Below are 11,514 nucleotides of genomic sequence, written 5' to 3'. Positions count from 1 at the left end.
CACCCTCGAAGGCCTCCTGCTCCGATGAGCCTGCTTTTCCTTCTGGTCCTCAGAATCCTCTCTGCATGGCGCTGCAGGCGGGTTGGTTGGACGTGGCACCGGATGCCAGCCCCTGCTCTGAGCTGCTCTCCTCCATTCACCTACTGCTGCCTGTGGCCGGCTCCATGCCGCCCCTTGCAGGCCGGGAGCTTCCCCTCTGGCCTCCTGGGGTGACCTGCACCTTCGTGGTTTTTCGGCAAGTCTGATGATCTAAGGTGGATGCAGTAAGCTCTTTGCGTTCCCCGGTTGGACGGTGCGTTTTTTGAAGGCTGGTGCTCCACAGCTCTTTGGTGTTTTGTGTACTCAGGCACAAGCTGAGCCCGGCGCTGAGCTCGCAGGTGGCCCCAGAGGGCGCTGGTTACACGCAGGTGCCTGGGAGAGCCCTTGATCACCCACGCTTGCTGCGTGGTGTTGGAGAGCAGCGTCAGGACTTCCTCGGCAGGAGCCGTGCCCATCCCTCTGTGTCAGTCCCTCTGTGACCCCACCCACCCCTCCCCCTCCGATGTCCCGCACCTGGTGCAGCACCCAGGCCTGTGGTGGGACCCACAGCGCACTTGCTGCCAACCTAGTGGGATGCGGGTGTTGAGGCGTCTGTGTTCGCAGTGTGCCTCCCGTGTGTGCCCCTCCAGGGCGCCTGCCTGGGGCCCCCATGGTGCCTCTGTCTGCTCCAGGCACTGTGTCTTGCCTCTTGTTCAAGCCTCACAGAAGCCCTGTGAGGTCAGTGCTATCAGCCCCAGCTTACAGATGGAGAAACAGTCTTCGAGAGCTGCCCTGAGCAATGAGGCAGGGAGTGAGTGCTGGAGGGATGGGAGTTCACACCTAGAAGAGGAGAGGGGCCGTGTCGGGGGCTGTGCAGGGCCATCCAGGGCTGAGGGGACCTCCGTGGGGACCTGCAGGCTCTGTGCTGGGCAGGCTGTGTCAGGATCTTCTGCAGATGACAGGGTCACAGCATTGCAGAGACCTCTGTGCTCACATAAGCTGGATTCCCCCAGGGCTGCTGAAAGCCTTTCTCTTCCCACCCTGCTGGCAGTCAGATACCACCCCAAAGCCAGGTGGGAGAGGCCCCGTCCACGGACACCTGTGCCACAGCTTCCTCGTGGCCTCAGTGCCTGTGCCTGGCTCCACGCCGGCCCCAGTCATGGCAGTGTGGCCCGAGCCGCAGGTTCCAGCTGACCTGCAGACAGGGTCTGACCGGCCTTCCCCGGGCTTTCCAGCCCAGGGCACCTGTGTGGGCCTAGGGGTCAGTGTCAGCCCTGCAGCTCTGGCCTTTGCAGCTGCGCCCAAGGCCCAGCAGGTGGCGCTGGGGCTCCCGGGAACCGGCCGCAGGCCCCGCCCCCTGTTTGCGCCCTGGGCTCGGAAGGAGGAGGAGGAGCAGCGGTTTGCTGTCGCTTTTCCTGACGCTTTTCTCTTTCTCATCTTTTTTGCTGCCTGGAGGATTTATGGAGCCAGAGGGAGGACCTGGCCCCGGGCTGTTTTGCGGCTCACCCGTCCTCTCCCTGGGTGGCCTGGGGTCTCAACCGTCTCTCTGTGTCTCAGCCTGCAGGGCCGGCCGGTGTCGTGGCTGCTGACCTGTCGCCGGTGACCTGTTGCTGGTGACCGCGCTGCCTTTTTTGATGGCCATCACCCTCCTGTCTTCACACACGACTGGGTATCGGCTGCCGTCTCTTCTTTTTCTTTCTTTTTCTTTTTTTAGAGACAGGGTCTCTCTCTGTTGCCCAGGCTGGAGTGCAATGGTGCAATCACAGCTCACTGCAGCCTTGACCTCCCAGACTCAAGTGATCCTCCTGCTTCAGCCTCCTCAGTACCTGGGACTACAGGTGCACGCCACCACTCCCGGCTAATTTTTACATTTTTAAATAGAGATGGAGTCTCCCTATGTTGCCCAGGCTGGTTTTGTTTTTTTTGTTGTTGTTTTTTGTTTTTTTTTGAAACAGAGTTTCGCTCTTGTTTCCCAGGCTGGAGTGCAGTGGCACAATCTTGGCTCACTGCAGCCTCCACCTCCTAGGTTCAATAGATTCTCCTGCCTCTGCCTCTGGAGTAGCTGGGATTAGAGGCATGTGCCACCACAACCAGCTCATTTTTTTTTTTTTTTTTTTTTGAGATGGAGTTTTGCTCTTGTTGCCCAGGCTGGAGTGCAATGGTGCCATCTCGGTTCACTGCAACCTCTGCCTTCCAGGTTCAAGCAATTCTGCCTCAGCCTCCCGAGTAGCTGGGATTACAGGCATGCGCCAGCACACCCAGCTAAATATTTATTTATTTATTTATTTATTTATTTATTTTTTTGAGACAGAGTCTCGCTCTGTTGGCCAGGCTGGAGTGCAGTGGCACAATCTCGGCTCGCTGCAACCTCCGCTTCCCGGGCTCAAGCAATTCTCCTGCCTCAGCCTCCTGAGTAGCTGGGATTACAGGCGTGTGCCACCACGCCCGGCTAATTTTTTTGTGTTTTTTTTTAGTAGAGATGGGGTTTCACCATGTTGACCAGGCTGTTCTCGAACTCCTGACCTCTCAGGTAATCCGCCCACCTCAGCCTCCCAAAGTTCTGGGATTACAGGCGTGAGCCACCGCGCCTGGCCACACCCGGCTAATTTTGAATTTTTAGTAGAGACAGGGTTTCTCCATGTTGGTCAGGCTGGTCTCGAACTCCTGACCTCAGATGATCTGCCCACCTCGGCCTCCCAAAATACTGGGATTATAGGTGTGAGCCACCATGCCTAGCCCCCGGGGTGGTCTTGAACTCCTGGACTCAAGTGATCTTCCCACCTCAGCTTCCCAGAGTGCTGGGATTACAGGCGTGAGCCACTGCGCCTGGCCTCCCTTTTTTTTTTTTTGCACATCTGATGGGTAATGTGTCTGCAGCATCTGAACAAGGTTTGAGAGAGGCACATCTCGCCAATGAGTGTGAACACCCAGTCATCACATTGAGGAGCTATAGGAGGATCTTAACTTTCCCCAAACTCAGTCTTTTTGAGCCTCATTATGTACGTAGCAGACTATGAAGCTGCACGGGAGTGCCCTCTGACTGCCAAGAAGGGCTGGCCTTTCTGTCCCAATCCATAGAGACTCCCCCTCTGCCCCAGGTGTCCCCTCCACACACTACTCTAGAGTGGCACCTTCTCACATCACCCAGGGACCTCCAAAGCAGGCTGCTCCTTCCTGGCCGCAGAGACAGCTGCAGCCTGTGACCCCCTCAGGGTGTGCGGAAGAGCAGGCCCTCCTGCTTCATTCCTTGCTTGTGGCGAGAAACGAATCCTGGCTGGGTGCCATGGCTCACACCTGTCATCACAGTGCTTTGGGAGGCCAAGCGGGGAGGATTGTTTGAGCCCAGGAGTTTGAGACCAGGCTGGGCAACATGGTGAGATCCTGTCTCTACAAAAAATAAAAAATAAAAAATAATGGCCGGGCATGGTGGCTCACACCTGTAATCCCAGCACTTTGGGAGGCTGAGGCGGGTGGATCACTTGAGGTCAGGAGTTCGAGACCAGCCTGGTCAACATGGTGACACCCTGTCTCTACTAAAGATACAAAAATTAGCCAGGCATGGTGGCGGGCACCTGTAATCCTGGCTGCTTGGGAGGCTGAGACAGGTAAATCATTTCAGCTCGGGAGGCAGAGGTTGCATTGAGCCAAGATCACGCGATTGCACTCCAGCCTGGGCGACAGAGTAAGACTCCGTCTCAAAAAAAAAAAAAAAAAAAATTAGCTGGGCAGTGTGGTGATGTGTGCCTGTGGTCCCAGCTACTGGCTTCAGTGAGCTATGATTGTGCCACTGCACTCCAGTCTGGGAGATAGAGCAAGACCCTGTCTCAAAAAAAAAAAAAGAAAAAAAAAAAGAAAAATCACCTTCCATGTCCCGACAGCAGCTCTTTTTTTTTTTTTTTTTTTTTTTGAGACGGAGTCTCGCTCTGTCGCCCAGGCTGGAGTGCAGTCGCGCAATCTCTGCTCACTGCAAGCTCGCCTTCCAGGTTCATGCCATTCTCCTGCCTCAGCCTTCCGAGTAGCTGGGACTACAGGCGCCCGCCACCACGCCCGGCTAATTTTTTTTTTTTGTATTTTTAGTAGAGACGGGGTTTCACCGTGTTAGCCAGGATGGTCTTGATCTCCTGACCTCGTGATCCACCCGCCTTGGCCTCCCAAAGTGCTGGGATTACAGGTGTGAGCCACCGCGCCCGGCCGACAGCAGCTCCTTAACAGCCTCATGAGCTGGAGCCAGAGGGGGTGGAGTTTGATGCAAATCAAGTACATGGCATGAGGGTTTCACAGGCCAGGATGCGTCTGCCACCTGACCCGTGGTGTTCACCGTCATGGACATCGCTGCCCACGAGATTACTGTGCGGAACGAGGTGTGTGATGGTGTCTTTATTGCCGAAACCTCGGCTTTTGTGAGTGCCTTTCTGCTGTTGACTGTGTGTCGTGAGTCCAGCACCACCTCAGGCAGGGTCACAGCGAGAGGATGGACCCCGTCGTCCTCTTCCCTTTAAGTGGCCGCTGTGGCCGGGGGGACTTGACTTAGTGTTGGCAAACGGTGAGGTTCTTTGTCGTGGGTACCTCCCTGCCTTGCACCCACTGAGACTCTGGGCAGAAGTTTCTGGATTTTTTTTTTTCTTTTTTTTGAGACGGAGTTTTGCTCTTGTTGCCCAGGCTGGAGTGCAGTGGCGCAATCTCGGCTCACTGCAACCTCCGCCTCCCAGGTTCAAGTGATTCTTCTGCCTCAGCCTTCCAAGTAGCTGGGACTACAGGCATGCACCACCATGCCTGGCTAATTTTGTATTATTAGTAGAGATGGGGTTTCTCCATGTTGGTCAGGCTGGTCTCGAACTCCTAACCTCAGGTGATCCACCCGCCTTGGCCTCCCAAAGTGCTGGGATTACAGGCGTGAGCCACTGCGCTCAGCCTCGATTTTTTTTTCTTTTTTGAGACGGAGTCTCGCTCTGTTGCCCAGGCTGGAGTGCGGTGGCACGATCTCGGCTCACTGGAAACTCCACCTCCTGGGTTCAAGGGATTCTCCTGCCTCAGCCTCCTGAGTAGCTGGGACTACAGGCACCCGCCATCATGCCTTGCTAATTTTTGTATTTTTAGTAGAGACGGGGTTTCACCATGTTGGCCAGGCTGGTCTCAAACCCCTGACCTCAGGTGATCCATCTGCCTCTGCCTCCCAAAGTGCTGGGGTTATAGGCGTGAGTCACTGCGCCCGTCCTGGATGTTTTTGTCTTGCTCTCTGGGGCACTGCTGTGTTTTTCCTTCTGCCTGGAGCTCCCGGGCTGGCAGTTGGGTCTTCTTTGCATTTTCTTTTCTTCTTTTTTTTTTTTTAGAGACAGGGTCTTACTGTGTTGCCCAGGCTGGAGTACAGTGGTGTGATCTTAGCTCACTGCCGCCTCTACCTCCTGGGCTCAAGTGGTCCTCCTGCCTCAGCCTCCCAAATAGCTGAGGTGACAGGCATGCACCACCATGCCTGACTCATTTTTTAAAATTTTTTATAGAGACAAAGTCTCCCTATGTTGCCCAGGCTGTTCTGGGACTCCTGGCTTCAAACAATCCTCCCACCTCAGCCTCCCAGGTGTTGGGATTACAGGGGCAAGCCACAAATGCACTTGCATTGCATTTTGGCCTAGTAGGGCCAGTAGGGCTGTGCTGGTGGCCTGCTCTGACTGTGGAGGGGTCCCTGTTCTGCTTCATGGCCTCCTGGGGGACTGTGGTTGGTTGTAGGGTTGTGGGGAAGGCAAAATGAGGTCATGTCTGTCGAGCTCAATGCAGCGTCTGGCACTCGGTGGGCACCCCGTGGCAATTGTGCATGAGTTTTCATGCACAGCGTGGCGGGGGCTGGTCGCCTGGGGGTGGGAGCATTGTGGGGGGTCGCCTACCTGCCATTTGTCATGCGGTCAAACGTGTGCTTTTCCTGAGTGGCCGCCTTGGTATCTGCTCCTCCCAGCGACTGCTGCTGCCTCACTGACTTGGCAGTCGCACCCCCTTGAGGTGGCCCACCTGCGGCTGTGGGGTGTGGGCACCTGTCCCTTCTCTCTGTCCTGGCCATGGGGCTTCCGTGGGCCAGGGGCCTCAGATCTGCCACTCCTGCAGTGGGGTCCCTCTGCTGCCCTGGGGCCCAGCAGCACGTCTGCAGAGCAGGGTTGGCCTCTGGGGCCTCTGATCCTCGTGGCTGGCATGGAGCGGGTGCCCCCTGAGTCTGGAGAGAAGCGTGTGGCCTGTTCCCGGCTGCCGTGCTCCTCCTCAGCTCTGTCTGCCACGTACAGGGCCCTTGAGGCACTTAGAGGGTGACTCTCGCAGGCCTGGTCTGTCTGGGAGCCCCAGGTGAGCCCGGGACGGGGAGGCAGGTGTGAGTGCCTCCTGGGGCTCCCCCAGCAGGCTCCGCCCCCTCCGTGGCCACCCATGTAATCCGCTGACCGCCTGTCTCTGGTTCAGCTTCCAGGCCGAGCGGCCCGCGTTAAACGTCGTCGTCTTCCCTCTGCTCCACGAGGGCCTGACCGACGTCATCCGGGACGTCCCCCTGGTGCACCTGGACGAGATCACCTTATTTAAGAGCAGAGTGGCCGAGGAACCGCCGAACCTGTGGTGGTGAGAGGCGGAGCCGCCGCCCATCGGTCTCAGTCACCTCGAGACGCTGCAGGAGCCTGGGACGCCAGGGACCCTTGGTTTGTCACAAGAGGAAGGGGGCCTCTCTCCCGGCCAGCCACGCCCCACCTGGCTCCTGGGGCTCCCGGCGTCTCCACGGCTCTCTCATGGGGACTGTTGCTCTGTGAAGTTTGGGTCGAGGGGATGCGTTCTGGGTGACATGAGGGGGCTCGGGGGACGGTCGATGTGGGGGGCTGGCTGAACCAGGCTGACCCTTGGGGCCTGGCTGGGGGGTTTGTATACTGAGCCGCAATCCCTGGGGGCCCTGTCCACGGGCCTGGAGGGCCCGAACCCCCTGCCACTTCCGACCGGGAAGCGTGTTCCTTGGCTGTTGTGTTTGTGGTCACCTGCCACCGGGGCCCCGTGGATGGGCGGCCACATGCTGTACCCCTGAAGTCCAGTCGGCCGGGCTGGTCACCGTGTGTCTGAGTGTCCCCTTGCATGGTCGAGTGTGACATGGGGAAGGGCCTGCCAGTTTAGTGGCTGCAGACTTGGGACTCTCCATCCCATTAGGACACACTTGAGCCCACTCATGTCTCTGGGGCTTTTCTAGCCAGATGATGCCTGTGGCCCCAGAGAGGTCCCCTGAGGTTGGGACTGCTGGTTGGAGCCTCTCCTGTGACTTTTCAGCCCAACCAGCAGGGCCCATTTCTCACGAGAGAGGCCTCCTCCCCCTCCCACCCACCCCACAGCCTTCAGCTTCCCTGGGAAGGTCCATGCGCGTTCCTGGGGAAATCGATACACATTCGGCTTTGTTAGAATAACGCGAAACATTAAAACCCAGAAAGGATTCTTAAGGCTGGAGTAGCAATCACATGACCCCATTTCAAATGACTTCATTTAAGACTTTAAAAATACTCAGCTGGGCGTGATGGCTCATGCCTGTAATCCGGCACTTTGGGAGGCTGAGGTGGGTGGATCACGAGGTCAGGAGTTCAAGACCAGCCTGACCAACATGGTGAAACCCCATCTCTACTAAAAATACAAAAATTAGCTGGGCGTGGTGGCGGGCGCCTATAATCCTAGCTACTCAGGAGGCTGAGGCAGGAGAATCGTTTGAACCTGGGAGGCGGAGGTTGCAGTGAGCCGAGATCACACCATTGCACTCCAGCCTGGACAACAGGGCGAGACTCCGCCTCAAAAAAAAAAAAAAAAATATATATATATATATTCAACACACTTTGGGAGGATCACTTGAGCCCAGGAGTTTGAGATCAGCCTGGGCAACACAGGGATACCCCATCTCTTAAAAAGAAAGAGAAAAAAACAAAGCTATTCCAAAAATGAGGACACCCTCCTGGCATCTGAGTCCTCACTCCATGTGCCACGCTGGCCGCTTCTGCCGTCCTCCACCTCCAGGCGCTCCTAGAGCTGTCCCTGGGCCGGTGGCTTCCAAAGGGGGCTGTAGTTGGGTCCTGCTCGCCTGGACCGCCGCCCTGGCCGCTCTTGGTGAAGGGCCCCTTGTCCAGCCCGCCTTCCTCCTCCTGGTTTTCCGTGTGACAGGTGCCCCGTCCTGTGGGGTGGTGTCTCACATTTGCTTTGCTGTTAAAAAATGGGGTACACCATCCCCAGGCCTCCAATCACTGGCCCTGCCTGAGTGGGGATGGTTTTCAGCAGCTCCTTGCTCTGGGGGCCAAGCTCCTTGTCCAGGAGGCCTTTGGAGAACTGGGGTCAGAGCTGTGGGGAGGTACAGCCCTCCTGTGCAGGCTGCCTCCCAGCTCTCCACCTGGCAGTCTTGACCCCACCCTGGCGCCTCTGCTCACTGGCACAGGTGGATCTGGGGTTCGAGGTCTCCTCCCACTTCACCCTGACTTTCTTGTATGTATGGGGTCAACGCCTCCTCTCTGAAGCCCATGGGTCCTCTCCCAGCGCCAGGCTGCACCCAGTGCAGAACCTTTGCCTCCTGGCCGGAGGGACCCTTCTGCAGGCTGATTCCAGCAGTGCCCGATGGTGGGACCCACACCAGACCAAGCCTTCGCCTCCCAGAGGCCTCCTGGCCCTCCTGTCATGGCCTGTGAGAGCCACACCCCTAGGCCCCGTCTCCTAGTCTGCAGGCCGCAGGACCAGCTGCCCACGGCCCCAGGGGGCAGGGGCTGTAGATGAGGGTCTCAGAGGTGGTGGGAGCACCCCCCCCACCCACAGTTCCTGGGCATTTCTTTAGAGCTTTAAAATGGCACCTGGAGACCACCAGGCGCGGCGATCAGATCGGGTGGTGTGGTGCCTCCCGGGACTGACCACTTCTTGCTCTCCAACCGAGGTGTGGCAGGCAGGGGCGAGTGGCCTGGGAGGTTCCCGGACCCTCAGGGGGCCTGTGTCTCTGGGCACCGCAGCTCCGCCCCACTCCTTCCTCCAGAACATTCCCCACTCGGGCTAGAGAATTGCGTCTGCTCCAGGAATGCATCCTAGCGTGTGTACGATCGCGCCTGGGTGTCCTGTTCTCATGAGCAAGCGGTTTTAACCAGCAGCATAATTTATACTCATAGACAGGACTGGGGGAAGGGCCGTTCCTGAGGCTGGGGTACAGTGCCTTGGAAAGCACCCCTGAAACAGTGGACCTTGTATTTTTAGTGTCCCCTGCAACCATCCTTTGACTTAGAGCAAGAATTTCCGCTGCTGCTACCCCCGAGATGGGCTTCACCAGATGTTAATAACGTGCTTATTTTCTCTAAGTGCTATTTTGGCACCAGTGTTAGTTGCAATTTATATTCTGCAGCATTTGATGCTGGGAAAAGAACCCACCCTAATGGTCCCCAATTGGCAGAGCTCGGCTGTTAAGCAGCGGACCATATGCTGCCTGCTGGAGGAGCGTGGTCAGCACTTGTCCCCGTGCCTGCGTGCGTGTGCCTGCGTGCACGTGTGCCTGCGGGTACCTGTGCCTTGTGTGTGCACATGTGCCTGCATGCATGTGCCTGCGTGCACGTGTGCCTGCGTGTACATGTGCCTGCGTGTACCTGTGCCCTGTGTGTGCACGTGTGCCTGCGTGTACCTGTGCCCTGTGTGTGCATGCGTGTGTGAGTCACGTCTTCCGTGTGTGTATGTGAGGGAGAGACTGCGGGGTTGGAGGGAGGGTGGAGGGGAAAGGGTATGTATCCCTTTGTTCTTTAAAAGGGAGAGCCCCAACCTCTCTGGCTGCCCCCTCCTGCCTGTGCTCCCAGCTCACCCCACACCTAGCTGCTATTTATTCTCCTGACCCCCTCCCGGCCCTGCAGCCCCGTGTCCCACAGCCTCCGCCCCGCCTCCTGCTCCACGTCACCAGGCAACACTCGGCCCCACCAGGCTTCCGAAGGTGGCCCAGAGCAAAGCTGCCTTTCTGGGCCTTGAGTACTCCTTTCTGCTATGGAAGGCTTTTCTTGTTTTTAACGACCCGTCCAGCCCAGGGGGGCTGGGTGAGGGCCGCTTCCTTCTGCAGCAGAGGGGGCGGGCTCTATCCCTGCCATCTGCTGCCCCCAGAGGCCCTGCCAGGACACGGGCCTGAGCGGTTTCTTCTCCAAGAGGCCCTCCCGGGACCTGTGTGTGCACAGGGCGGGAAGACACTTGCTGCTTCGACCCAGGACTGCAGCCAGGACGGGCTGAGCTCCTCTTGCGCTGCGAACACACAAGGGGTGCCTGCCAGCTCAGCAGCGCCCTCCCTCAACCACACCCTGGGTCCGGACCCAGAGCCACAGGCCGTTGGACCCAGGGGACTGGGGCTGGGCTCAGGCGTGGGCCTGGAGGGCTTGTGGAGGGGCCAGACCTAGAGCAATAGGGCTGCAACCGCTGAAGGCTGGGCTCCTGCCGGCCAATGAAGCTCCAGACCAGTGCCCCGGCCTTGGCGGTGCCAGCAGTGCTCCTGCAGGGATGGAGGGTGCTGGAGGCCTGGATGCGGGGACCTTGATTCCCGCTGTGGCAGCCTCCCACCTCCTCTTCCCCTGTTATCTGCTCCTTTTAGGATCTGAAAATTACAGAGCCTTTTTTTTTTTTTTTGAGAGGAAGTCTTGCTTTGTCCCCCAGGCTGGAGTGCAATGGCACGATCTCAGCTCACTCGCTACAACCTCCACCTCACAGGTTCAAGCGATTCTCCCACATCAGCCTCCCGAGTAGCTGGGATTACAGGCACCCGCCTTCATGACCGGCTAATTTTTGTATTTTTGCAGAGATGGGGTTGCACCATGTTGGTCAGGCTGGCCTTGAACTCCTGACCTCAAGTGATTCTCCTGCCTCGGCCTCCCAAAGTGCTAGGATAACAGGTGTGAGCCACCGTGCCTGGCCCATTACAGAGCTCTTGTAAGAAAACATGTGAAATTCATGGACAAAGTGAGGTGATGAAGTGTGGGGCCACTAAACCAAAGGCAGAGGAGGCGCCGGCCACTTCCTGTGGACGTGGGCAGAGCGCTGCTGCCAGTTCCTGGTAGCCTTGACCACGACGCTGGGGGGTCTTTGTGATGGTCATGGGTCTCATTTGCACTTGGGGGTGTGGGATTCAAGTTAGAAGTTTCTAGATCTGGCTGGGCGCAGTGGCTCACGCCTGTAATCCCAGCACTTTAGGAGGCTGAGGCAGGCGGATCACGAGGTCAGGAGATCGAGACCATCCTGGCTAACACAGTGAAACCCCGTCTCTACTAAAAATACAAAAAAGTAGCCGGGTGTGGTGGCGGGCGCCTGTGGTCCCAGCCACTCAGGAGGCTGAGGCAGGAGAATGGCATGAACCTGGGAGGCGGAGCTTGCAGTGAGCTGAGATCGCGCCACTGCACTCCAGCCTGGGCGACAGAGTGAGACTCCGTCTCAAAAAACAAAACAAAACAAAACAAAAGAAGTTTCTAGATCTACTGGGCATGATGAACACAAACCCCACAGACACTGAGGAACCCAGTG

The 11,514-nt window shown here is 57.6% G+C and overlaps 2 protein-coding genes and 1 non-coding gene across 3 annotated transcripts in view; 2 read left to right on the top strand and 1 right to left on the bottom strand.

Annotated features, from left to right (window-relative positions):
- The window catches only part of FBXL18 (F-box and leucine rich repeat protein 18), a 37,025-nt gene extending 29,568 nt beyond the window's left edge, over nt 1–7,457 (top strand). The window contains exon 5 of the mRNA XM_016957064.4: nt 6,454–7,457. Coding sequence (XP_016812553.1) covers nt 6,454–6,610 — 157 coding nt within the window. The 3' untranslated portion in view covers nt 6,611–7,457. The remainder of the gene's footprint in view (nt 1–6,453) is intronic.
- LOC112209947 (small nucleolar RNA U13) lies at nt 2,871–2,977 on the bottom strand. Its single transcript, XR_002944929.3, has one exon. It is a non-coding gene; the product is annotated as a small nucleolar RNA U13 (small nucleolar RNA).
- A 1,700-nt stretch (nt 7,458–9,157) lies between the features above and the next one.
- LOC107975686 (uncharacterized) lies at nt 9,158–9,978 on the top strand. Its single transcript, XM_063813950.1, has one exon. It carries the CDS (start codon nt 9,305–9,307, stop codon nt 9,851–9,853), a length of 549 nt encoding a protein of 182 aa, XP_063670020.1. The 5' UTR covers nt 9,158–9,304; the 3' UTR covers nt 9,854–9,978.
- Nucleotides 9,979–11,514: the final 1,536 nt, after the last annotated feature.

The sequence above is a fragment of the Pan troglodytes genome, chromosome 6, assembly GCF_028858775.2.
Source record: "Pan troglodytes isolate AG18354 chromosome 6, NHGRI_mPanTro3-v2.0_pri, whole genome shotgun sequence".
Classification (NCBI taxonomy): Eukaryota; Metazoa; Chordata; class Mammalia; order Primates; family Hominidae; genus Pan; species Pan troglodytes.
Note: the sequence above shows the minus strand (reverse complement) of the source record. Positions and strands in the feature narration are given on the sequence as shown.